Raw genomic sequence first — 27,064 nt, 5'->3', positions numbered from 1 at the left:
CTGCCCTGAACTCCAATTTGAGAAACATGCCTTTTAGGATATCAGGTTTACACGCATGTTTCACCCTAAACTGAGCTTCTAGCACACTTGCATGACCCATACCCTTGATCCCAAAACACTCTTGGGGCTATTCTGTGCTTCCCTGGCCACACACTTCTCCAGTCTGACCACAGGGAAACACACTAGGGGCTTGTCTTGGTGCAGCTAGTCGGGTTACAGTCAGTAACCCTATTCCCCTAATGTCAAAGGCAATGGCTCTAGATCTTTCTGCAATGTCTTTCACAGAATGTGAGAAGGGTTGGGGCAGCAGCAAGCATGAGATCCTGGTGGATTGAAAACAATAACTAAAGTGGGTACTTAATGAACTAATTACCTAAAGTGTCTTTGGTCAGAAACTGGCCTTGCAACTGACATGGTGAACTTTAGTGCCATACCCCTCCTTGCTTTGCCAACACGACTGCTCCATCTGTACAAGGAAACGAGGAATCAAGGCTGCCTGCTTAATCTGATAAGGTAGAAGTTAGGTGATCTGAAGTCCACAATCTGTTCTAAATTCACTATATCCATGGTTTTCACATTTTAAAAGAAGCACAGTCCACTCATTCATTCATTATTGTGTTCATGCATTTGCCTATTCATTTGATAAGATAGTAGGTTAGAGAGGACCTTCTGGGTCCCAGGTACTGTATGAGGTACTGGAGAAACAATGGTGAAGAAGAGTGACATGGTTTGGGTCCCTAGAGAACTGGCAATTGAGATAGAGAATTAAACCAATGGTTTCAGCTGGGGTAAGCCCAGGGCCTTTCACCTCTGCCTGCTTCTGCTCTTGAATGTTCTGCCTAATAGCTAAGCACACAAATAATTAGTAGGTCCTAGACTAAGTCCTGGGTGACTATGAATTGTCTTAAGTTTCTCACATGAAGGTAAAAAAGCTTAAAATGAAATTTACCTCCAAGTTCCCCCTACTTACCCAACTGTCCCAAATACACCTAACCCTAACTGTGCAAATATACTCAAGAGTATTCATGAATTTATTTAATCTTCATGTTAGAGCAGTGAAGTTAAGTGGCCTGATTCTCCCCACCTTCACAGACACAGAACTTGAGACCTTAGTGGTGAAGTGGGCTGTTGAAGTTCACCTGCCCAGGTCAGGAGTGAGGTGGGGATTTCAAAGGGTGGGGGGCAGGGAGTGGGGTTCAGGCATGACTCTTGATTCTACCAGACAGAGCTGGCCTGGAGGATCTCCAGTCATTAAGTCATCAGAGAGACCCCATGCTTCTGGAGGCTTAGGCTACTTCCCCTTCCCTGCATGCTCAGTGTTATGTGCAGACCTGAGGCTCTTGTGCTAGAAGCCCTGGGCCCCAGAACGCAGCTCTCAGCTGTCTTAGACAATAGAAATGTGGGCTTTGGAACATGTCCAAACAACCCACATCCCTGTCTCCTCCTCCCCAAAGGCTAGCCAATGACCCCAAACCAGTGACCAGAATGTTCTTAAACTTAAAGTGGCTTTGGCAACCTCCTGACAAAGGATTGTCACTCTTTCCCACCCTTTACCTTTGGGGAATCTCTGCCCTAAGCCTGTCGTGCTACTGAAAGGCAACTTCACCTGAAGTTGGAGGAAATCAAACTATACAGCTGATCATGTTTAGAGTCACCTTCTTATGACATTAAGTCTCCAAGAGAGTCCCTGAAAAGCCTGTGAGTCTGCTAACTCCACTGCGAGTGAGGAATGTGTTTATTCTTCCAAGGTGCAAAGATCCCCCACTCAAAGTGACGCTGCCACATTGTGTAACCCGGAGCACGGGTTGTTGCTGATGTAAACAAATGGCCAGGGTTAGATTTGCTAGCAGCCTGGCCTCCTTTTCCCAGAGGTGTTTCTTATGAATGGTTGTGCCCAGTGAAGCAATTTCCTGCCTTATAAACTTTTTCCCAGCAAACCACATCGCCTATCTATTGCTGCCCAGCTCTGGGTCATAAAACAATTCCGCCCAAACCAATCAGGATCTGATCAGGAGTCCTTGGGTAACAGGAAAATTACTCTCCACCTGCAGACGTAATGACACTTAACAAGCTGGTGGCTCTGCAGTTTCTGAATGTAAACATCACATGCTTTACCTCTGCCTTACCTCTGCTCGTCTTTACCTCATGCCTTACCTCTGGGGCCCTGGTTCACTCCTCGTAGGCACTGCCTGGCTAGTGACCCATTACCTTGACCTGAGGACCCTGCAGCCTGGAGAACATATTTCATGATGTCACATCATGATTTACGGAGCCAGGGCAAGTGAAGTTCAGGCAGGGGTCTCAGGCACTCAAAAGAGAGAAGATTTTACCTTGGATTCAGTGGCCCTTCAAGCTGGAATCTCTTCTTCACACCCCATCTGACTGGTGAACTGTCACTCATTCTTCAGACCACAGTTCAAGTGTCTTCCAAGGAACCATCTCTTATTTCTACCCAAAGAGAATTTCCTCCACCTTCTAACACCTATACACTGCATTGCTAATTTATGTTTCCCCAGCCAGGCTGGAGACTCTGTTAGGGCATCTTGGGGCTCATGAACCCATCACAGTGGGTTCAAAGTCAGTGTACTATAGAGGGTTGGATGAATGAGTGAATGGGCATCTAATATGTGTTTTTCCTCCACACTTAGAAGCTTTGCTTAATGAAAATGTGCAAAGAATACAGTTCAAGGGGGCCTTACCTGGTGGCACAGCAGTTGAGCACTGGGCTGTGAAGCTACCCGCAGCCTCTGCAGCACTGGTTCGATCCCCGGCCACCGGAAAGGGTCCCAAATGGCAAGCAGACCTCTCCTGCCGTACCCACTGCTCCCCTCAGCAGTGTATTTCGTTGGTCTGCCTGTTCTGTTCCCCATTCTGGCTCTGGTGAATTCTCTCACCCTCCCGCCCTCCCGCACTTCTGACTGTACCCAGTGTTTGTATAAATAAATAAATCTTAAAAAAAAAAAAAAAAAGAACACAGTTCAAGGAATGAAGACTTGGGTAAAGAGAGATATAACCTAGTATTTCTGCCTTTTAGAAGTTTGCTTTCTAGTCTTGCAAACAAATTTGCAACCTATTTTACCAACAACCACAGATGGGGTATAGAGACTGTTTCCAGATGGAAGTAGCTTGCTGTTGCTGCTGGTTTTCCTTTCAAGTGCCAACTTGGAAGTCAAATTGGCTCAAGTTGGTTTAACCCCAGTTCTACACTAGCCACAAGGGCATTATCTAGGCTCTCTATTTTTATCTCTTCCTCCTTATCCCCATTTATGAAAGTAGTAACAGTGACTTGCTCCTTCTTTTAAAGTCTGGGAGGACCCAGAGAGTAGTGGTAGGTATGTATTTTGCAGACATAAAACTAGCAAACTCCATGACACACATACACACATTCATTCACTCCAAAAACATTTTCTGAGAGCCTCTAATATGTGCCAGGTATCAGAGACTGGGAACAAACAGTCCCTGTTCTTGCAGGGCTTACATTCTCGTTGGGGAAAGACATTCAGTGATGTAGGGATAGGCCATTCATACTGTCTCATGTTGTAGTCCCAGAAGGACTAGGTGCTAATAACTAACATTTATTTGGCACTTTTAAAAGTACCAGGCAAAGGGTTTTATCCATCTAACATCAAATCTAATTCCAATTATAAGCCCATTTTCTTAAGGAATTAGATCAGAGAGGTTAAGGAACCTCCCCAAGATCACACAGCTAGTATATGGCAGAGGCAGGATTTGAAAACAGATTTGCCTGACACCTCTAGCCAGATCTCTTGACCACAACTCTGAACGGCAGCAGTAAATATTTAATAGTTGAACAAAGGGGTGGATGAATGGTTAACCCTGACTACATTGGCAGCCTGTTGTTTCACTTCTATGATACAACCATGAATAACATGTTTAAGTTTTTCATTTACTTATTGATTCAAACTCTGCAAGTGTGGCTCCTGTCCAGGGTAGATTTCATCAAGATTAAGAAACAAGCATCTTCCTCATTACCATCCATGTTTCCTGGGCAAGGCAACCTGTTTTACCAAAATAATGATGAACTGTCTTTGAAAAAGATGTACAAAATAAATGGTTATTTTAAGTTCTCTTTTCTGGGCTTGTGGCAAAATCTCTCTGCATTATGACCCCAAACATATCAGGTCTTAATCCCTGGATGCTGCAAATGTTACCTTAAGAGGAAAAGAGTCTTTGCAAATATGATTAAGGAAGATTATATACCTGACAACCTAGTTGGGCCCTAAAATGCCATCACATGCATCTTTATGAATTAGAGGAAGAAGACTTGACACAAAGAGAAGGCTTAGAGACCATGGAGGCAGGGACTGGAACAGATTTTCCCCTAGAGCCTCCAGATCACATATAGCCCTGTTCACGCCTTGGTTTGGGCCTCATGACACTGATCTTGGACTTCCAGCCTCTAGGACTGTGAGAATACATTCCTGGTGTTTAAGCCACCAAGTCTGAGATGATTTGTTTCACTGGTTACAGGAAACAAGTGGTCTTCAGAGGAGGAGGCAGCAATGAAAATACACCACACCCACCGGTGTGGGTGATTAGGAATATAGACTCAGGTGACTTATTTTTCAGGATGCCCCAAAGCAAAACTGCCTTGGGAAGTAAGGACATAGATAGCAACCTTCCCCTCAAAAAAAAAAAAGATGAATCCCACCTTCCCCTACTCTCTTTCTCTGCTTTGTTGTTCTTTTTAGGTTCTAGTATCTCTGACTACTTGGCATATTGTAATTTTATTTAGTTATTGTTGTTGGCCTCCTCGCTGAATGTTACGGGAAAAATGACATTTTTTAACTGCCTTTCTCTCCATGCCTTGAAGAGTGCATAGCATGTAGTAAGCACTCAAACATTTGTTGGATGAATGACTGAATGTCATGTTGCTGCCATCTGGGGAGCACTGACATCACATTAGGGAAGCACCGATAAGAGCAGACTTCACAGCAACACATCCTACCAAGATGCTTTCTAACGTGCAACTTTATAAAACATCAAGACAGAGTCTGAGCTCGGACAGCACAGTTTTCTTTTTCTGAAACGCCAGTTGTGATTCCCTACTTTGTTTAGGGCCCGAAACTCGGAGTCATGTCTGATGCCTCATTTTCTCACACCCCATAGCTAAACCATCAGGCAATCCCGGATGCGTCAATTCCTCTACCTTCAAAATTGCACCCATCTTCAGACCATCTCTTGGCACCTCCCTCCCACTCCCCTCTCCCAGTCTCAGGTTTGGATAGTGGCAATGGCTTCCCAGGGTCTCTTTGCTGTCATTATTGGTGCCTCCCTACAACTCAGCAGCCAGAGGGATCCTTTCAAGATGTAAGTCAGAACGTGTCCCTAATCTGCTCATAACTTTTGGATGCCTCCCTGAGCCCTCAGAATAAAAGCCAAAAGTCTTTACACAGTCCTTACACATGATGACAAGACCTGTGTCATTTGTCATCACGCTCCAGCACTCTGCACACCTGCTGGCCAGACTGTCCCTCTTACTGTTGGACTACTCCAGCTTCCCTGCTGTTTTTCATAGATTTTCTAAATCACCTGATATGGATGTGCAGATAGGTACACACACACACACACACACACACACACACGTTTACTGCCTGTCTCTCCCACTAGGATATAAACTTAATGAGGGCAAGGATTTTTTTTTAAATCTGTTTGACTCAGGCCTCCCTGATGGCACAAGGGGTTAAATCTCAGCACTAGGAAGCTATTGCCAGCCACTGCAGCAAGAATTCGATCCCCTGCCAGGGCTTGTTCTGCTCCCTACTCTGTCTCTGGTGAATATTCTCCCTGCCCCCCAACCCCACCTCTGGCCTATACCTCAGCTCTTGTATGCATAAATAAATCTTTTTTTTTAAATCTATTTGACTCACTGATCTATCTTTAGTGTCTAGAACAATGCTACCTGGCCCACAGCAGGTGTCAGTAAATATTTCTTGCACAAACAAAAGGGAAACATTATTTAGGACCAGAAGTTTCTTAAAGCAAAGGGAGACACAGAAAGCCTTATAATAGCTCAGATGAACAGGCATGCTTTCCTTATAAAGGGAATTGTTTTGTCTTAAAAAAAAAAAGAGCTTTGTGTTTTTATCCCTTTCATACTTGGGAGTAATTCAATATGATTGGTTGATTAAGGATATCTGGACTATAGGGCACAGGAAAGAGACACACCTTTGGGGAATATAACAGCATGTACTAGTGAGAAAATTAAATAGGTAGAAATACCAAAAAAAAAAAAATCTTGTATGCGTGTTGTGTGCAGGTTTGGCATAAACATACACAGGCAGACCCCATGAAACCCACTTTGAAGATTCCTGCTTTTGATGTTGCCCCCGTGTTTGCTCTGTTCTTTCTTCCTAAGAAAGCATTTCCTCCATATACTTACACCTGCTGCTGTACATACACCCAGGAAAGAAAGCATCGTGCAGGCGTATGTGAAGTCCCACATACCCAAAGGATTCATTTATAAAACACGGTCATGTTATAAATCTTGGCTGACAATCTAGTATTTGCCTAGCCGCTGAAATGACCTCTGAGAGAGAGAACGTGTGTGTGGAGGGGGGCGGCAGGGGGGAGGTTTTACTGCCCTTTGGTTTAGCTGGTTGCAATTTCTCATACACAGTCAGCTTGCTTGATGTGATCAGGATGTGTCTGATGGACAAAAAACATGGATGTTTCATGTATGGCTGTGCACTCATAAGTGGTAATCTCTCACTTGCAGATCTCAATGGTGCTTATTTAATTCTTAATTCAAAGGACATATATCAGCACTGATAGTTCCCTTGGGAAAAAGTTCCCTCCTGCCTCTTCCTGACCCACAGTCTTCTTCCTCGCCCCCTGTGCTCTGTTCCACGACCCCCTCCCACCCTCCTGCTTTCTCTGGCCCTTCAACTTTTTACTTTCTCCTTTCCACCCAGTCAAGCCTTTTTCCTCTCCTGAGAACTCCTTTTTCTTTTTTTTTAAAGATTTATTTTTATTTATTTATACAAGCACTGGGTACAGTCAGAGCGCGGGAGGGTGAGAGAATTCACCAGAGCCAGAGCAGGGAGCAGAGCAGGCAGAAGGACCGAAGTACACTGCTGAGGGGAGTAGGGGGCGGCAGGAGAGGTCTGCGTGCCTTGTGGGACCCTCCTCCAGGGCCAGGGAGCAGCTGGGGATTGAACCGGCTGCAGAGGCTGCGGGCAGCTTCGCAACCCAGCACTCAACCGCTGCGCCACTGGGGAGGCCCGAGAACTCCTTTTTCTGACTGATGCTTGGCTCACTGCTTGATTTACCATGTAATATAGAAATGAACATACTTATCTGACCCATCATTAGCAGTTCTCTTTACCAAGTACCAAATTTCTGAAGTTATGTAGAAATAGCAGCCAAGCCCAGGTGAGAAGTCACCCTTAGGGATGAGAGAACCCTAGCCCTCTACTCACAGTGTACCAGTCACACTTCTAAGCATTTCACTGTGTCAACTCATTCACTCCTTAAACAATCTTAGGCAGTAAGCACTGTTATTATCACCCAACTTCATGTGGGACAATAAGGACAGGGTTAAGTGGTGGGGTTGCAGATTCTAATCAGGGCATTCTGGCACCAAAAAGAATATCAAAGAGCTGCCCCCAACTGTGGACCGAGATCTCAGACTCCCTGACTGTCTGCATTGTGTTCTTATCCACCTGAATGTAGCCGCTAACACTCCAGTTATCTATGCCTTTGGGAGAAATATTTCATTTCTTATCCAAGGATGTTAAAATGAAATCTGCCTTCCCCATGGCTTATCTTAGAAAATAACAACAGACTGTGGTAAAAATGGAAGCTTCTAGTCTAGGCTCAGGATATAAAGAGAAACCCTGAAAAATATTGGTCCATAAGGAGGGAGGTATTTATTTATTTACCAGTTGGGCCCATAGACAGTGGGCCTCCTGCTCCCTGTCTGAGTTGGAAGGGAGGTGTTAACCTTTTTGGCAGATCCCAATTGCCAGTGTCACCTTCTACTTGTCTTGATTCCCATAGAATTTGGTTCAGGAAAAGTCTCTGGAGACTTCCCTGGCCCATCCTCACTCCCCTCTACTTTTACCTCTGTGGAAATGGCCACTTGAATAATAAGACCTTCTGAGTTCTCAGGGTTCTTGTAACAATAACTTGTTGTAAAATTTGAAATCTATCAAATGGAGATACTTGTGCTCCAAAACAACTTGAGTCCAGATAGAGGGTCTCCTTGAGGCCCTTCGCCTTCCTAGAACTCACAGGAGCTATCCAGTAGGACATGTCAATGAGTGCAAGGCTCTCTTGGACTCTTGCAACACATGATGCTTGGCCTTGGCCCCAGCTCTTCTCAGCACGACCATGAGTTTTGATCACTTCAGTCAGTCCAAATTACATCGTCCAGGGGTGAGAGGAAACAAGGGAGACCAGAATTTCTATATTCATCCATCCCTGCCTTACACAAAGTGGGTACTCAGTAAACCTCCCCCACTGATTCTCCCCTGATTGAGAAACACGGTTCTATGACACTGCGATTTTGAAAAACCCGTTCTCAGGGCCTAGTTAGCACAACTCCCTTGTTTGCACTTTGCCTGAGAAATGCTCTGTCTAGAAGCAAAACACCACATTCCACTAGGACTCTCTTGCACAAAAGAGGAGGTGAGGGCGGGGGGTGAAATGGGAGAAGGGAGTTAGAAGTCCAAACTACCACTATAAAAAAGAAAGTTGTTGGATGTCACGCACACCACATGACTACAGTCAGTAACACTGTAGTGTATATTTGAAAGCTGCAAAGAGAGTAGATTTTTGTGACTATGTGGTGGTAATGAATACGAACTGGACTTATTGAGGCAATCATTTCACATATACAAATATCGAATCATTATGTTGTGCATAATGATCTAGGGCAATTATACTTAAAAGAGAGAGAGAGAGAGAGAGACAGTAAAGAGGACGGGTCTATCCTCCTTCTTCCTGGGATCAACACTGGGTAACTTGTGGCAAAGTCCCTGCTGGTGGAGTGTTCAACCACAAGTGTCCATTAGTATCCCTCCAGAGACTGGCACTGGGGCAGAAGGAAGGGCCCAGAAGAGCCCATCAATGGTGTCTAGCAGCCCTACAGAAGGGAGAGAGGATGGAAGGGAAAGCTGGAATCAATGTTTAAAATAAGGCTGAAAGGCTACTAGCATTCTTCCTGCTTCTAACCTGTTCCTAAGACCGCATCGCCAAGAATTGTCTGTCACTTTGCTCCTGTGCGTTGCAGGAAGAAAAATGTGTTGACTCCTGCTCTGCCAGATGCCCTCCATATGGCATTGGGCTGGGGAAATTGATTCTTCTTACCTTAGCAGTAAAGTTGGCACGAAGACACTGGGGCAAGGCGGCAGTGGGCCCAGTGGAGTGAGTGGAAAATTCCGAGGAGTCGGGGGCCAGGGGTTCTTGTTGGCCCGAGGCAGGGGAAGTGTCAGAGACAGATTTATGAGACTCTGGGCAGTGATAAAATAAATTGTTTTAATGGGAGGTTTTCTGAAAGGGCAACTTTTTCTTGTGCTATTAGTCAGTTTCCCTGCCTTGGGGTTTCTGGGGGATGTTCTGGCTGAACCCTTAGCCCTACCAGAAGTGAGGATGTTATTCTGACACTATATTCAGCACTTGCAGGTGTGTCTTAATATCAGGAGAGTAGAGCTGGCTGGCAGTTGGTCCAAAAGATCCAGTCCCTGCGTATGGCCAGGACTGAGCAAGGGGCAAGGAGCCTCACCCCCGGCATAGGTTATTTCTCCATGGGGGAAGAAAAAGAGGGCAAATCACTGAAAATTCAACTCTGACCTTTACAAAGAAAACTAATAGGCACTTTAGTATTATATACAGGGCAGAGGGGAGGGGGAGGAAATTGCACTTAATTACAGTAGTTTATAGTTTACACCCATTGGACAAATTGACTTCTTTAAAAGAAAACTCAGGATCATTTGGGATGGGGGAGGAGTTGCTGATATTTACAGTGTGTTTGGCTCAGTTCAACGCACGTGTCCTCCTCTCTTCATTTCAGTAACAGATTCAAGTTTTCACATCAGTTTGTTCGATGAAGGAGCATCATGTCCACAATACAGCTTTCTCTCTTCCTCTTCCATGGTTTCTTGTCTCCCATCTCGAGGGCAGACAGGAGTCCTTGTCGTCTTGGGAGAGGCATCGTGACAATACTGCAGGGCGGGGAAGCTGGGCTTTGGTCTGTGCCTCCCGAGGGCGAGAGTGGGCTGTCCCAGGCACCAGCAGGATGTCAGGAAGCAGGGACCTCTCGCAGGTGCTTTAGGGTCACCAGGCTTTTCCGTGACAACTGCTTGGAGGGTGATGGTGTGGAAAATTGGGTCCTTGTTGCTGTGCACAAAGTAAGTGAGGTGTGGGCATCACCAGGCTTGGAGAGGACACTGCAGAGAGAGAGGAGAGAGAGCTCAGCTGTGTGCATTTGTCAGGGACATGGGCCATTAGTTTGGCTTCTTCAGGGGTGCTGACACCCAACGCGGCCTGTAAAGAGCTCTGGGTGGAGGGTCAGGGGCCTAATGCCTCTCTGTCCTGCAGCATCTGTCCTGAAGCATGCCCTTTAGCAAAAGCTGGGAACTGGCTGTTGCACCCCTTCAGAAGAGAAAAGGCAGTGGCTGTAGTCCTTGAGATAGTGACAACTCTTATCCTGAAGTTGGGCTCCTCTTTCTGTGAGAGTGGTATTTATCATGAGCTCAGCTGTCTGAGAAGTTCTTGCCTCTCGTGGTAGTGGGGGTATCTTCCTGAGACCTCTAAGAGCAGGGGTCACCGCTTCACAAACTTTAATAGACCTGCAGGTGCCAGAGGATCCTGTTAGATCTGACTCAGTGGGCTTGTGGTGGAGCTAAGAGTCAGTATTTACAATCAGCCTCCAGGTTGTGCCAGCGCTGCTGATCTACTTTGGGTAACAGGCCATCGGGAACAAGAGGACCACCACTTCCTCCAAATACCCATCAGGGAAGGAGTGAGGGAAATAGCAAAGCAGGACAAGAGACTCGGAGGACCAGAGAGAGGATCCAAGAACTGAAGGTCTCTGATGCCAGACTTCTGGGTGGGACAAGGGAAGGAAACCCCAGAATGGAGAAACTTGTGCAAGGAGGACCCCACCCACCCTGGGGCAATCCCCACTCTAGAGCCCTGGGCCTGGTTCATTTCTACTATCGTAGAATATCATTACTCTCCTTTTTCCTTCCAGGAAGTCCCTGCACCCCTTTTTGCTTTCCTCCGTGTCCATCTTCCCTTTTCACTTCTGTTGGTATCTAAGAAGGTTCTACCTTTTGGTTTAGTGGCTGATTCTCCTGACTTTCTCTCAATCGCATGAGCATACGTGCACTCCTGCTAGTGCTCCATTATCCCCTGGCTGCATACTCGTGAACCAGTGCTCCCAGCCATAACCCTACAGAAGGCTGCCATTTTGCCCATTTTACAGATTAGACCAATGTTAAATGTTCAAAACCCTCACGAGAATGTAAAGTCTTTATAGTTTATAGGGTAGGCAAAGTCTGGTTGACAGCTGCAATCCCAGTGCCTAAAAAAGTACAGCATGTAGAAAGCATCCTGGGTATCTGCCAGCAAGTGAACTGCCAAAGGTTTCAGAGCTAGGAGAGTGTGGAGCTAGAGACTCAACACAGTCCTGGGTGTCCGCCAGCAAGTGTTCTCTCTAGAATGCTCTGAACTAAGGGCCTTTTACGAGTTTTGTGCTATTGGTCAAATGACTCTCCATGTGCCTCAGTTTCTTCACCTGTCAAACAAAGGTTGTTGAGGCATCTGATGAGTGATACTCATGAAACACTCGCTATGGTGCTTGGTGGGACTGTTCTTATTAACCCCGTGAGGCATGGGGGCCTCACCCATGCTGCTCTTGAGTGCTCTGCAGAGGGCGACTGAGCTGTGCACTCATGTGAGGAGTCAGGCTTCCAGCCCCTTCACATTCTTGAGGGCCTGGTCAGGGTCCTCTGATACCCTTTTGCCTCTTCTTCCTCCCTCCACCCACCCCCACTCTCAAGTCTCTTTACTTCCCACTATCAGCCTTTTTCCAATTTTCAGATTTCAGGTGAAGGAGAGAGAAAATGGCTTGTGACCTTGCAGGTTTCAATAGAAGAGCAAACAAGAAGGGCAGATAAGGAGACGCCAGCAAGATTCTATGACCTGTCATTAGGGATGGGCTTCCCAGCTATCAAATGTTTGCTCACATAATAAAATGGTGGCAGAGCCCTAAATGTTGTCAAAGGAACTAGAGTTATTTGCCCCCTTCAGAGTCTAAACACAAACATCTGATAAGGATTGCACTGTGGTTCCTTAGAACTGAGGCCAGCACACCCAAGGCGCATGGGGGCCATGCCGGTAGAGTCTGGGAGAGCCCAGAAGCCCTCTGTCTGAAAGGTGTGGTAGCTGGGGCAATTGTTAAGGATATCCTCATTCTAAGAGGATTTTTTACATAATGGTAACAGTTAACATTTATCAAGGGCCTACTGTGTGCTGGGCACCATGCTAAGTAAGGGCTTTACACAAATCACTGCAATGAATTCTTACACGCACCTTTTCAGGGAGGTGACTATTCAGTTCTTTAACATGGTTTTGGATACCTTCTACATGCTCAGTACTTTTTTAGGCACTGGGATTGCAGCTGTCAACAAGACCCTGCCTACCCTATAAACTATACAGACTTTACATTCTAGTGAGGGTTTTGAAATTTAACAAGTACAAAAGAAATATACATATGTTTAATAAAATTTTAGGTGGAGACAAATACTCTAGAAAAATAAGCACAGTAAGAAGTGAGGGTGAATCAAGGGAAGAGGAAATCATTTTGGGGAATAGGCCCAAGAGGTGATCCGCTACACCTGGGGACATGTGAGCTGATGAATGGGGAGCATCTCGTAAAGATGTGCATTAAAGGGTGTCCAGGCAGCAGAAAGCATGAGTGTAGAAGTCTGCGACAGGATTACTTCAGGTCTGGTTTGACTGCAGTTGAGTGAGGAGGAATGGCATGGCCAACAGAGATCCGATGGCACTGGGGCCTGGGAGTCTCCACTGCACTTTGGTTGCCATGGGAAACTGTTGGAGAGTTTTGGCAGTGTTGTGTGAACAGACCTTACTAACCAACATGGGGAAGCGAGTGGGGAGCGAGGAGAGCAGTAAGAGATGGGGGTCGAGGGGGAAAGAGGCTGGATTGATGGGTCAGTGAGCAGTGGTCAGATTTAGGTTGTACTTTAAGGGATCTCTAGCAGAGTTTTATTGGTGGACTGGATGAGGGGCATAGAGAGGAGTTAAGGGTTGATACTCTCCGGTATCTCATCTGAATTGATATCATCTTTGGAAATGGAAAAATCCAAGGAGGAAGCAATTTGGGTAGGAAGAAATGGGGGCAAAATGAAGAGTGCCTATTTTAGGCCTGTTCCATTTGAGAGGCCTATCAGATATATGAGGCTTATATCTGGACATGCCAGCGATGCACAGGATATGTGAATATGCACTCGGGAGCACTGCACTGGAGACAGAATGGTAGGTTCTGCTAGTGTGTACACTTGAGCCACAGTCAAGGGATTGGAGATTATCATCCAGGAATGCGCATGCAAACGGTCAAAGAATGAGCCCGGGGCCCCCAACAAGTGAATCAGAAAGATGAGTTTTTAGCCAAGGAAATGAGGAGTGGCCAGTTCCATAGAAGAGCCCCAGAATGGGTCATGTCCTAAAACCCAAGTAAAAAAAGGAGAGAGTAATTGACTGTGCAGAGACAGAGAATGAGAAGTGATCACTGGACTTGGCACTGGAGAGGTGGTAGTGAGCTGGACAAGGAAGGTCTTAGTGGAGGGTGAGGGCCAGAGCCAGGCTGGAGTGGTCTCAGGAGAAAGTTAGGGGTGAAGAAGCAAGACAGTGAGCATAGATAACTCACTTTATTATTAGGTTAGATTATAGCTCTATGCATTAAAAGCAATGACTGTAATTCCAATTTTTACAAGGGTCTGAGGCCTAGGGAGATTATAAGTAACTTGCCCAGGGTCTTACGACAGAAGAGCTTATGTTCTTTATCACCATGTAAAATCACTTACTCTGTCTTCTATTCCCTTTGCCATTTAAAACCTTCCACCCCAAGCTCTAAACACACTCAGGGCTGCCAACAGGGGAAGTGTGGGAAGTTTGACCTGGCTGCCATGGCCTAGGTGTTTTCTTTGGGCCAAGCACTGAGCTAAGTGTTTCACAAATCTTATAGCACAAAGTCTGTCCAATGGTCCCATGAAAGCAGGTATAGAAACTGAAGCTTAAAGAAACTAAAACTCTCCCATGAGGTCACAGAGGTAGAAAGTGGTAGAATTTGTACCCTGATCTACCTAATTCCCAAGTGGATGCTCTTAGTCATCAAACTATACTGCCTCATCACCAGGCGAGAAGGTGGGGGTATGTGTGGAAAACAGCTGCAGCAGATCTATGTGGAGGCTAACTTCTTCCTTGTCAGCACCCCTGCCCAGGGACTGCTCTGGGGGCCCTCTCCTGACCTCTCCATAAACTGGGAAGTGGAGCAGTGGGCAGAGAAGTTGTGGAAACAGGAGTCGGCTCACAGCCTGCCCACACTTGTTCTAACTGAGGTCAATGCTTGTTGCAGTCTGGTCTCCAGACGGGCGGGGCATTGTTTTGCAGGAGCGCAGCACAGACCCACTCCGCCCTCCAGCACACAAAGGTTGAGAATGAGGGGAGGCAGAAGCTCCAGAAAGGACAGATGGCAATAGCTGCAGAGGGATTCCTGGGGGGAGAAATTCCCAGCCTGAGGTTTCTACAACATGATCCCCAAAGCCCTGGAGCCTGTCTTGACAAGGGAAAATACTGGGACCAGATGGATACAAGTTCAAATCCTGGCTCTAACCTTCCAGCTGCATGACTTTGAGTCATTATTATGAGTGCTTAACAATGGATATTAGAAAGTGAGTGTTGCTTATGGATTTGGTCTGGAAGTCAAGCTTTATCATCTGTTTGAACTTGACCAGATCCCTCCTCATCTCTGAACTTCAATTTTTTTGCTATGTAAATCAGGCATATCTGGGTGAAGGGGGTTATCAAGGAAAGGTAAGATGGAAAAGCACCCAGAGCTTGGCAAATAGGAGGCACTCAAAAATGCCAGTTCTGAATTCATTCCCTCTTTCCTTCCCTCTTTCCCTACTTTCCCTTCCTTCCCCCTTCATTTGTATTACCTGAACATCTACTACAGCCCAGGTATTCACCTAAGCACAAAGAGCTTGGGTGCTTTGAGAGATTCCTGAACTATTTTCTTTTTTCCTGGCGGTTGGTAAGAGGATATCTACATATCAGCAGAAAGGAAAGAGGAATCTGAAGCCCAGGTCCAAGAAGTGGGGTACCCTTGAGAGACCTAATCTTAAGAAATTTTGTCACATCTCCTTTGACCACATGTAGACTAAGCAATGGTTCAGTGTTGAAGGGGCTGATGAAAAGGATCTCCTAAAGGATCACAGAAAGGAGGAGGAGCAGGGAGGGGCAGCCATGGACTATGAACCACACTCCATAGGCCCTTTGAATATTCTGGAAAGTAGGGGTGGAGCTTTTCCTGTTTATAGATGAAGAAACTGAGCCACACGGAGGTGAATTAATGGCCCAGAGGTGATGGGCCTGGATTCCTGCAGGTCTGGGGCTTTTCCTAGCACCCCACTAGCCCACTGGCTTCTAGCACCACCCAGTACGTGTCCCTTTGATAAGCAGTCAGTGCCGTGTGCACTAAAGACTCTCTCCAACACGCACATCAGCGCAGGGCGGTCTAAGCAGCCTGCTCCGGGGTGTTGAAGTAGTTGTTCATTCTAGCCGCTCCCCCAGTATGTCTAAGGAAGCCCCTTTTCTTCACATCCATGCCCCCTGATTCCTAGCCATGGTCTCGAAATGCCTTTCAGAAGATAAAACTTGAACACAAAGAAAAAGCAGAATTGCCACCAGGTGTCTTTCAGAACACGGTTCTGCTCCTTTGGCCTGGGAGAACAGAGTTTGTACATGTTTTCTTCACTGTGGGTTGCTCTGCGGTGAGGAGGCAGCACTTTACCCTCATTTTAATTCAGTCTGCCTTTCTCATTCCCTCTTCTCCTTCAGTTTGTGGGAAGAAAGTTTCCCGATTGGCTTATAGTATGTGGTTTCATTTTGACCCTTGTTCCTGACTCTTAAAGACACAAGAACAGTGACTGTAATGGACATCTTAACGATGAGGGCTGGAAGGTTTAAGGGGAAGGAGTCCAGGATTTGAATCAATGACCAGAATTTGGAGTCCAGCTCTGGAGTTTATTATCACTGTGTCCTGGGACAAGTCACTCTGAGCCTCAGCTAATTTCTTTGAACTTCCGAGGAGGTTTCAATAACATGAAAATCATGAGACATATAAACTGTAAAGTTCCATGAATAGTTTATCCTTCCTAAGTATAATTGTCATCCTCATCATCTCAAAAATTATCAAACCCTGAAGTGTTTGGGGGCATGGAGACAACTTTGAGGTAGCTCTAGAGGGCGATTCATACAGCTCAAGGTCGGCTGGCCACTCTGTCCAGTGGAGGGGAGATGCCATCTGGGGCCAGTGCAGTGTCTCACAGAGCATCTTGAAGTATTTTGATTAAGAGACCATTTCCTGAATTCAGAGGACTTGTTTCAACAAGCAAGCATCAAAGTCAACTTGGGAAAGACAGGAATAATTAATCACAGTCCTGTCTAGGGCTGACCAAGCGGCAGATGGATTGATAAACCTTTCAAAGGGGAAGGTATTCCCAAGGAGGGCTGCTGCGCCTGGCTGCCCCCCTGATTGAGATTTGTGAGCACAGAGAAATGTTTTCCCTGCTCACTACAAAGAGTGGGAAATCACATGGGAGTCGAAGGGCAGGGCGATGGGGGTGTCCTTTCATCTTCCATTGGGTGAGAGAAGAGTGGCTAAGCCGGTCCCACACACCTCTCCCTCCACCCCCATCTGCAGAGTCTGGCTGCCTAGGTAATGTGTGTGTCAGTGCCCACAGTGTGCCAGGCACTTAGTCTACATGACACCGCATCGAATCCTCAGAACAAGTATGACATTCATCTTAAAGGTGAAGAAAAGAAGGCTTAGGGAGATCAAGTCACCTAGCAAATGGAAAAAAACCAGGACTAGAATCTACCTGCTCTACAACACTGCAGGGTCAGGAGGAGGTGCAGGCAAAGGGAAGGAGAAGAACCCCTAGCCTCTGAACGAACCTGCTCAGGAGCACAAGGCAGTGCATGAGGTGTGATTTGCAGGGTTCAGATGAAAAACAGACCTACCAGACCCAGCCCGACTGAGAGCCTCCAACTTGAAGTTCAAGGTTGTCACCTACTTATCTAGTAATCAATAAAGGTCAAATAGTTCCCACACTGCACAGACCCTAGCTACTAAAAGGTTCTATTGTGTTACTCTGGAATTGCCATTTGTATTCAGACACCTTGTCCTGTTTTCTAACTCTGGGTGTCCCTTTGCCGTCCAGCTGTCCAAGTTGCAGCGGAGAGCCTCGCTGCTGGAAGTGGGAATTAGTCATCAACTGAGATAGTGACTCAGCCTCTGGATTCCCCACTTTCAGTGCACTGGGAAGTTGATTCTAAATTTCTCCATAAAATACCAACTGAATGCAGGTCCCTGCAAAGACCACACTGCCTAGTGGGAAGTCCCCATGGGTTGATACAATTGAGCCAGTATCTGGTGCTAACAGCACTCTGGGTCCTGTACAGTCCCGGACTGGGGGAATCAATCTCAGGACCCTGACTTACAACTAACTTTCTCCAGTGATTAACTTACAGAAAAGTCTCAGGAATGCCTCTAAGAAAGCATGAAACTCCACGGCAGGTCTGACTTCCTGGGCCTTCCTTGGATCACGCATAAATTCATTGGGGAACACTCAATCTCAATACCTAGAGGCTCTGTGTATTTCAGCAACTTAGCAAACTTCAGTCCTTACTTAATATGCTTGTCGGGAGAGCTGGGGGAGCAACAAGACTCTTTAACCTATGGCTCATTTCCCTGTGACCTCAGGGATTCCTTCAGCTAGGGACAGGAAGCCTCAGATGGATCAGACTGTGCCATGATTCAAGCACCACATCCTGCCTAGCATCAGCCAAGGCTGCTCCCCCCACCCCTTCTTGCTGGCGTTACCTGTTTACTGGAAGGCATGTTGGTCAATGTGCTGATGCTGCTGTCCGTGACCACCATGGCAGATGGGAACCGGGAGGTGTGGGAATACTGGGGGGGTTCCTGCTTGTGTGTGTACACTGGGGAGAGAGAGTGAAGACAAAATCAAGGTTAGGTCACATAGGCAGAAGCATAGCTACAGACTGCCCGCCCCACCCCACTGCACCTGCTTCCCTGAGCTAATAAAAGGGATGGTGGTAGTATTAGGGAAGGCAGTGTGATTTGGTAAGGGAATGGCCATGCTAAATCCTGACTCCTTAAGTTACTCAATCTTGTCTCCTCACTTGTCAAATGGGAATAGCATCTGTTGGGGTTAGAGGTCATATTTGAAGCACTTGTACCAAAGAATAAACAGACGAGTACGGCGCTGTGGTGGCGGACACTACACTCTGTTCCACCACTTCTAATAAAGTCTGGGCATCAACAAGTGCATATATGGTGCATCTGAGATCTTAAGTCACAAAAAAGTTCTAAGCAGCTGGCAAGCATGAGGGAGCTGGCCAGCACCTGCTCACCACGCCTGCCATGACTCAAGCGCCAGCTCCCATGCGGCCATTGTCGATTGATTAGAAGTTGCAATCAGACGTGGGTGTAGTTAATTATCTAATTCTGGACTGTTCTGGTTTGTGCTAAAAAGACATCATACTTATGACATCACAGAAATATGAAGGATGATAGACAAAGGGAGACCAGATTCACATAAACCCTCCAGGAGCAATTTTTTTTAGTTTTTTTCTAGTACTTGTCCACTGAGTCTAGAACCTTTTGCTTGGGCCAGTTACTCATAAGATTCAAGTACATTTTAGGTCACATGACCTATTAATGAAAGAGTGTTGCTGTTTGACCACGACGGAGGGACCAGCCTGGTCCCCTGGTCGGGAGTGGGGGTGAAGGTGACTGCCTGTCGCTTCCGCTTGCCCTTCCCATGCTGCAAGGCTGGTTATTTCCTGGGTTGGGGTCCCTTGGGCAATCCCTTTGTGTCCAGCCAGTCCACAGGTCACTGGTGATGACTTGCTGACCACTGCTGACCACTGTTCCACCAGGCTGGCCAATGAGGAAACCTGCCCAGGTTGGGGGAGGGGCAAGTGGGGAGCATATTGTCAGGTTCTGGGAAGAAGGGGATTGGGGCATATGTGGTCACAGACTGCTATAGGCTGTGTCAAATTTTTCAGATGCCATGAAAATGTGATTGGAATGTGAGATGGTGCTTAGAAACCAGCTCCACAGGCCTGCAGGGAGAATGAGCCTGAGTAGAGAAGGCTGAACTTGGCTGTTCTCCTTTCAGACCCTTCTCTCTGCCTGTGGCAACTGGGGAGAAGCTAAAATCTTCTTCCCAGCTCCTGCCTCCTCCTAATAAGCACTCCCTTACTAAAGAATCACTTGCGTCTCTGTAACTCTACGCTTTTTTTTTTTAAGATTTATTTATTTATTATTTACACAAGCACTGGGTACAGTCAGAAGCACGGGGGGGGGGGGTAAGAGAATTCACCAGAGCCAGAACGGGGAGCAGAGCAGGCAGAAGGACAGAAGTACACTGCTGAGCAGCGGGCGGCAGGAGAGGTCTGCGCGCCATGTGGGACCCTCCTCCAGTGGCCGGGGAGCAGCCGGGGATCGAACCGGTGCTGCAGAGGCTGTGGGCAGCTTTGCAACCCAGCGCTCAACCGCTGCGCCACTGGGGAGGCCCTCTGTAACTCTACGCTTATGTTAATAGCTCTTCACTATTTTGATTTCATCTCCAATAGCACTCTACACACATATTTCCATTTTATAGATGAAGAAATGGAGACTCAGAGTAGCGAAGTAATTTACCAATAGCTGTTAAGACTCAGAGCCAAGAGTTAAATCTAGGTCTGTCAAACTTCGAGACGAGCACTATTCCAGAGACTTCTCTGGCATTCCTCTGGGACCATGCCTGAAGCAAGAAGGTCATCCTTTTTATGGTTACTCCCCAAACACACATAGCCAGGGCCTCTATCCTAACATGGCCAGAGAACTGGAGGCCTGGGGCTCAGGATTAGGAGGGGCACGGAGATGGAGGGGAAGGGGGTTATTGGGAAATAAGTGGCTGAAGGTAGACATGGGTAGGTGTAGAAATTGGATATAGGAACTAGCCTCTGTGTGAGGGCAGAAATGCCAATATTCCTTGTCCATGATGGTGTGCAGGTAGTGTTTTCCAGGGTTCTTGTTTTTTTCATTAGATATCTCTGGGGTATGTAAATTGGAGGGCCTTGGGGACACTGGAAGATTTGTCTATTTGCAAATGCAAAAGGATGTAAATGATATGCCAACTCTGATCACTTGGTAATAGCTGCTTGGAATTTTGAGGCTGAAGGGGGAAAGGTGCTATGGTTGACTAGTGACTTCTTGGGGGGTGGGGGGCAGACGGGGAACTGGTGGCATGTGTTCCATATAAGCTACCCCTGGCTCTCTAGCTCCACCTCACCTTTACAGTAGGCTCAAGTGTCCTCTTCAAACCTTCCCCCTTCCCCCCCCCCAGGAATCTGGGGGGTAGAGAAGAGGACTAGAAAGGGCAAGAGTCTTGCTTGAGACACTGACTGGGTTGATAATAGGAGGGGGAGAGGGACCACACCAATAAACTTGCAAGAAAGTTCAGACCCAGAGAGGGAATTGGCTGGCTGCTGATGGCGCATGCTCAGGTCTCCCTCCCCCACATGCTGTGTCCTTACTATGGGAGTTCTGCAGCTGAGTCACAGTGGCCATGAAGGGCGGCTGGGCCATGTGGCTGCCTGGGCTCTGCTGCATGAGGGGCTGCTGGTGAGGGCTGTGCAGCTGCTGGGAGAACTGGACAGGCTGAAGGGCTGCCAGGCTGCCAGTCACGCTGTTGATGACAGGGACGCTCTGCGCTTGGGAGGTGTTGAGGCCTGCGGGAGCAAGAAGAAAAGATGAGAGATGGCTTCAGGGATGAGGAGAGGTAGATGGATGGGGACACTCATCCAGAATGCTGTATGCTAGAAAGTGGGCTGAACCTGTTAAAGAAGAGATTGCATGGGTGGGAGCGGGGAAGGAGGGGAATGATTTTATAGACCCATTTGTTAGACAAAGAAACTGAGGTTTGAAGAGAGTGATTTGCCCAAATTCCACAGTGAATTATGGATGGAGACCTGTTTTAAAATGGATCTCACTGAGGCCTGAGTCTCCCCAAGTCATTCCAGAGTCTCCCAGACTTAGCTCCCTTGAGCTTGCAAGGGTCCTACAAAGCTGGCTCTACCTGCCTGACTCAGGCAGGCTTGCTCTGTGCCCTCAGGTTAAGTGTCCACTCCAAGGTATGCATCAGTGCTCAGATCCATCTGTCCAGAAGAGGGCAGGAGCATACAGGAACCCACAATTGATACACAACAAAACCACCTGCACAGTCCTGGGAGCATGAAGTCTGAAGGCCTTCGTTAGGCAGCCTGTGCAAAGACCCTGAGAGCGCCGAGGTGCCCATTCTCCTGATTGTGGTAGAGGGGACCAGAAAGACTGCAACTCAGCCAGCTTACGAAGAAGACTTATCTTCTCTGTGAGCACAGAACTTGCTGCATCAGAAGGACCAGGTAGTAGAAGGAGGAAGGAGGAAGCACTCAGAAAAATGCTGGCAGTTATAGTAGGTCTTGCCATGAGGTTCTCTGTGATTCTGTATCATGTCTATTTCCTGAGGGCCCTTTGGAACTGGGGGTCAGAGCTGCCAAGTTTGGGTGGCTGCTGCTTGCCTTTCAGCTGCTCCCTGGGCAGGACTTTGGGGAAGACAGCTGAACAGAGTGGGAGTGGGGACAAGAGCATCACGGAAGACATCCAAGCCTTCCCTGGAGCCACCCATGCTCCTCTGACCTAGCTTGTAAACAAGTGAGGGGAAGAATAGGATGAAGGGAATTCAGAAAAAGGGCTCATTTAGGCAAATGCAGAGAAATAGAGAGGAGTTGTGTTTTTTTTTTAAAGGTTTGTTTTTTATATACTTATGCATACAAGAACTGGGGTACAGGTCAGAGGTGTGGGGGATGAGAGGATTCACCAGAGACAGAGTGGGGAACAGAACAGGCAGACTGACTGAAATACACTGCTGAGGGGAGCAGCAGATGAGATAGGAGAGGTCTGCTGCGCCATGTGGGTCAGCTCCCTGATTGGGGATGGAATTCTTGCAGTGGCTGGTGATAGTTTGATAGTGCTGTGTCTTTAAGCCCTGGCACCACCAGGGAGGCCGGAAAGGAGTTTTGTAAGGAAATTCATGGGAAGTCCTCCAGGGAGACAGCACAAATATCTCCACAATTACCTACCCAGAGCTTTAGTTGATACTATTATTGCAAAGCTAAAAGGCAAGACCCATCCCTAGAAATATAGAGGGGGGATAAGTCACTCCTGGTTCTCTTAAGGGGGCTTGAAGGTGGGGTCCCCTGATAACCCTCAGAATAGCACTATCTCCAATTTCCCATCTTACCGCATACCAGATATCCTGCCTCCTCCTATCGCCTTCTTAGGGTCTTAGTCCCCTGAGATGACCCATGCATTTGCTGTTTTCCCAGAAGCCTCTTGCAACTGCTCTTCTTGGGAAACTGCTCTATCTAGAAAAGCAAATTTTCCTGTCTAGAGTGGATGACATTAGAGGGCATAGTTCTGAAACCTGCCTGCGCTTTAGAATTATCCGGGGGAGCTCTTTAAGAAATATACATTCCTAGGTCCCACCCAAGACTTAATGAGTCAGAACCTTCAGAGGTGAGGCCCAGGAATCTTATTTTCAACATAGCCTGTGATCCTGTGCCTCAATTCTAGGATTGAGAGCTACTGATGTCATTCTAGCTCCCAATGGAGTGTGACTCCTGGCCCCTGGTTCCTGGACCCAGGCTCCTACTTAAGCAGCATGTTGTCTAGTACAGTCAGCGGTCCAATCAGCTGCCAGGTCATTCATTATCACATTCACCATGGGCCTCTGCAGACCTGAGGGGGATCGTGTTCTCAACAGGACATGAGCTGTCTATTTAAATAAGGATCCTGCAGGCACTGCTGATATTCCATAAGGTCAGAACACACTCAACTCAGTTTTCTGGTGTTCTTCCCATTCCAAGTATATGTGTATGTGTGTACGTGTGTGCGTACATGTGTGTGCGCACAGACACACACACACAGACACCCCTAAGGGCAAGATACACTCTGGTATTGCAGTCAGAGGAGGTTAAAATTATTGTGAGAAGGCACAGACGGATGGGTGGAGGAGGTTAGAAAGAGCAAAATTAAAAAATATGTAATATCCCCAGGGAAAAGAGTGCCTAAGAGAATTGACAACTGTGTGCATCAATTTAGAAGTGAGTAGAATGGAGGTGAGTGAGTTTATATATCGTTTTGGTTGTAAAATAAAGAAGTAGGCTATTTCACCCATGGCCCTTTACATCAAATTTTCTAGAAGGCAAACAAGTTTGTTTTCAGTGCTCTTTCTCATTCTCCATCCAGTACGTGGTAGTGGCATGGTTAGCATATTCCTGGAAAGGGCCCAATGAAAAATACAGTAAATTGAGAATAAGTTCTTCTTTTATGAGTCTTCTGCCTTTGCCATTCCTTTGCCCTCTGTGGAAATAAATACGGAGTATACTAACTTCCCCACAGTTAAGGATAGAGAGCCACACACTCATTCAATAAACATGTACCTCCCAAGGGTACAAGACCTTGTTCTGCCTTCAAAGAGCTCATAATCATTCTCTTCAGATGTAGTCTGTGTTTCTACCCTGGGCTGGATCTGATTTAGGGAGAGAGGAGGAAGGAAATAAAAAGGCAGGAACAGAACAAAAAGAGACAGTTGGCTTGGACATTGGACCCAAGGAGGGACACAGGGCAGCAGGGCAATACCCTGCCCCACAGGTGAGCAGCCTGCCCACCTAGGATCTCTACCACTGCCTCTCATGAATGCTTCCCAGGGTCACGATGATCTTTCTTAGAAACGATGCCTTCGCCTGAGTTGTGATAAAGCTGAAAACACACTGGATACTCACCAACATTGAAATTCTAAGAGAGGCATCCACAGACATAGCCTGCCTCAGCCTTCCTGTGGCCCCAAGTGGCCTATCTGTGTTAGGGTACAGGCTGGCTGTGGAATATGGGCCTTCTGGTCCTTGAAGGAATGGCTCTATCTTCCTGCCAGTATGCATGGGCTTAACTACCTATTTCTCCTAAAACTGTCAGGTCTCAGAGCTGCTGACAATTTCCCTGGAGCTCCTGCTCAGTGGGTTGTCACCACTGGCCCAGGAGGTCCTGTATCACCCCACAAAATTCCCCATTTAAAAGGAAGTTCCATCTTCATCAACACAGAGAAACATTCTCATGCAGATATTGAGTGACAGGAATGGATAGCAGACAAAAGTATGAGCTATGGTAGTACATATACTCACGCTTTACAGATTTACAAGCATGCCAATAGGTTGTCATCTGATTTCCTTGGCAACCCATTGTACAGATGAGGAAACTGAACCTTATAAAGAGGTTATATGGCTGGCATTCTGTGACCTAGATCAAATCCTCCCCATAACTGTCTCTTGTTTCACATGAAACAATCCAAATTTTGTGAAGGCACTGCTGATACTCCATAAGGTCAGAACACTCTCAACTCAGTTTTCTGGCGTTCTTCCCACTCTAAGTGTATGCATATGTGGGTACTAAACAGGTTGAAGCAAACGTGTACATCGTGGATGAGTGGGAAGGGGGTCTTGACTCCTTTTTCATCAGGTTGACTCTCTTCCTATTCTCTCTCCCTCCCTTCTCCTAGCCTCCCCCCTCCCTACTCCCACCCCTAGTTTTCTGACCAAGAGCAGGGCTTACTTTGTGCAATGGCCATGACACCAGAGAGGGGGGTCATGATGAGGTTTTGCGATTGCTGGGGATTGTGGTGGGAAAGGCTGTGGATATTCGTCAAGGTGCTGACAGGGGGCAGACCTCCTCCTGAGACTGAGATCTGCTGGAGAGAAAACACAGGCACAGCATGAGTGGCATTGAAACCGTAAAATGCAATGTCCAAAATGAAATGACTTAGCAATTCCTTGACATGACCAATTCACTTATTCATTCATTCATCATTCATTCATTCACTGAACAGCAATTATTAAGCACCTATTGTATGGAACAGCACTGGTTTAGGTGTTGAGGATAAAACAGTAAGTAACATAGCCAGTGACACCTGCCCTCATGGTTAACTGTCATTGGTTTACTAACCTAACTCAGAGATTCTTCTGCCCACATATATATTAACTGGATGTATCTTTTACTCTGCTCTAAGTCTCCTACATTATTGGTGCAGTGCTAAAGACAGATGCCTGCTCAAAATAGCAACCGAAGAAGTACTCTGGGTTTCCCTAATGAGAGCGGATTAGGGACCAGGCCGGAGTGCAGGGACATGCTTACCGACTCCAGGCTCCACTCAGCACTGCTCACATATTAACTCACAAGCTTTGCTATATTCCCTGGAGGTGGATACTTTTGCCATTGCCATTTCACTGATGAGAAAATGGAGACTCACAATAGGCATGTACATTGACTGAAATAGTAAATGGTACCTTTGGTATTCAAGCCCACTTTTGTCTGACTCTAAAACTCAAGTTCTTTTTTATGGAGGACTTCCCCCGAACTGTTCAGAAGTTGGGAGAGATCAGCTATGATTGGACTCTTCTACTTTTTCCAAATCTCCACTATCATTAAATTTTTTTTTTTCCAAGGAGCTGATGCTATAATGATGAAGTTGCTAAACAAAGTCTTGGACTCTAGGTACCCACACCCATTTTATTTGACCATATTTTAATAATAGATGAATAAGAGAAAGCTACCAAGTTTTATGTATTTAGTTTATGGTTACTTTGAATCCTGTTATTGAGAATTGAACCCTTTTATTTATTCCTAATAGTGTGTCTTCCTTGTTGATTTTCTCCATTTTCCCAAGTGCATAATGGCAGGTTATGTTAATAGGACCCTTTCCTTGCTGCTACTAATATATGTCTACATACCATTTTGTATTGGTCAGTACCTTCTGGTTAGCATTAAACAATAACAGCTGTAATAGATGGGCTTGCCTTGATTTCAATGTTATCAGAAAAGCATTCAATGTTTCCCCAGATATAAGGGAGTGATCAGTTTTCACACACTCATTTTTTTTCATGTTCACCGACTATAACTTAATTTTTTTTTTTAATTATTAGGAAAGGACATCTCCCTTCACTACAAGCTAATCCAGATAGTCTTGGTGGCATCAGGAACACTGAGAGCTGGTTTAGGGTTAGGACGCATACAGAGATGTCTGAGTTGCCCAGTTTCCCTCCTCTATCTCTCATGACCAAGAGTACCTCAGATTGTTGGTCTCACACTAGCTCCCCTCCTGCCCTTCTGGTCAACCCCATAGCTTGCAAGGTTAAATTGAAAAAGAAAGAAAAAAAAAAAACCAAACAGGTTTGTTTGTGTTTTTAAAATGAGCATCAAGAAATGACTGAGGGATCATGTGACCACGAAGGAATTCTGACCACATCAAACAAGAGAGAACCAGCCTGTTTGCTGGACTTGTTTTTCAAAATGTCAGAGTCATAAAAAAAAAAAAAAAATCAGTAACCTGCCTTTGGACTGAATCCCTTGGGTAATGTAGTCCTTTGGAGTAAGTCAGTGAAGTGACAGTAATCTCTGCTATCTCAGTGTTAGGCTTTGAAGGTGAATAAGAAACAATACGAATGCCAATGAAAAAACAGTTCCAACGTGTATGACTTGAGGATGTAAATTACTTTCACCATTGTCCTCAGCAGATAAGGACACATACAGGGAAGGGATTATTATTATTGTCCTTATGTCACAGATTAAGAAACGGGTCCTCAGAAGAGTTAAAGAGCTAGCTCTGCGTCACCTGACTAGCATGAGAAG

General features: G+C 46.4%; 1 protein-coding gene across 14 annotated transcripts in view; it reads right to left on the bottom strand.

Annotated features, from left to right (window-relative positions):
- Nucleotides 1-27,064, bottom strand: part of HNF1B (HNF1 homeobox B) — an 82,427-nt gene that overhangs the window by 20,894 nt on the left and 34,469 nt on the right. For 2 of the 14 annotated variants that reach the window (XM_037491673.2, XM_037491677.2), the window contains exons 6-9: nt 24,992-25,124; nt 20,881-21,075; nt 18,158-18,273; nt 9,483-10,412 (exon numbers count right to left, since the gene is read on the bottom strand). In XM_037491673.2, coding sequence (XP_037347570.1) covers nt 10,392-10,412; nt 18,158-18,273; nt 20,881-21,075; nt 24,992-25,124 — 465 coding nt within the window. In that variant the 3' untranslated portion in view covers nt 9,483-10,391. The other 12 variants (XM_037491672.1, XM_037491676.1, XM_037491667.2 and 9 more) reach the window with 9 other exon arrangements.

The sequence above is a fragment of the Talpa occidentalis genome, unplaced genomic scaffold, assembly GCF_014898055.3.
Source record: "Talpa occidentalis isolate TD23 unplaced genomic scaffold, MPIMG_talOcc4v2.1 talOcc4.7, whole genome shotgun sequence".
NCBI classification, from domain to species: Eukaryota; Metazoa; Chordata; class Mammalia; order Eulipotyphla; family Talpidae; genus Talpa; species Talpa occidentalis.
Note: the sequence above shows the minus strand (reverse complement) of the source record. Positions and strands in the feature narration are given on the sequence as shown.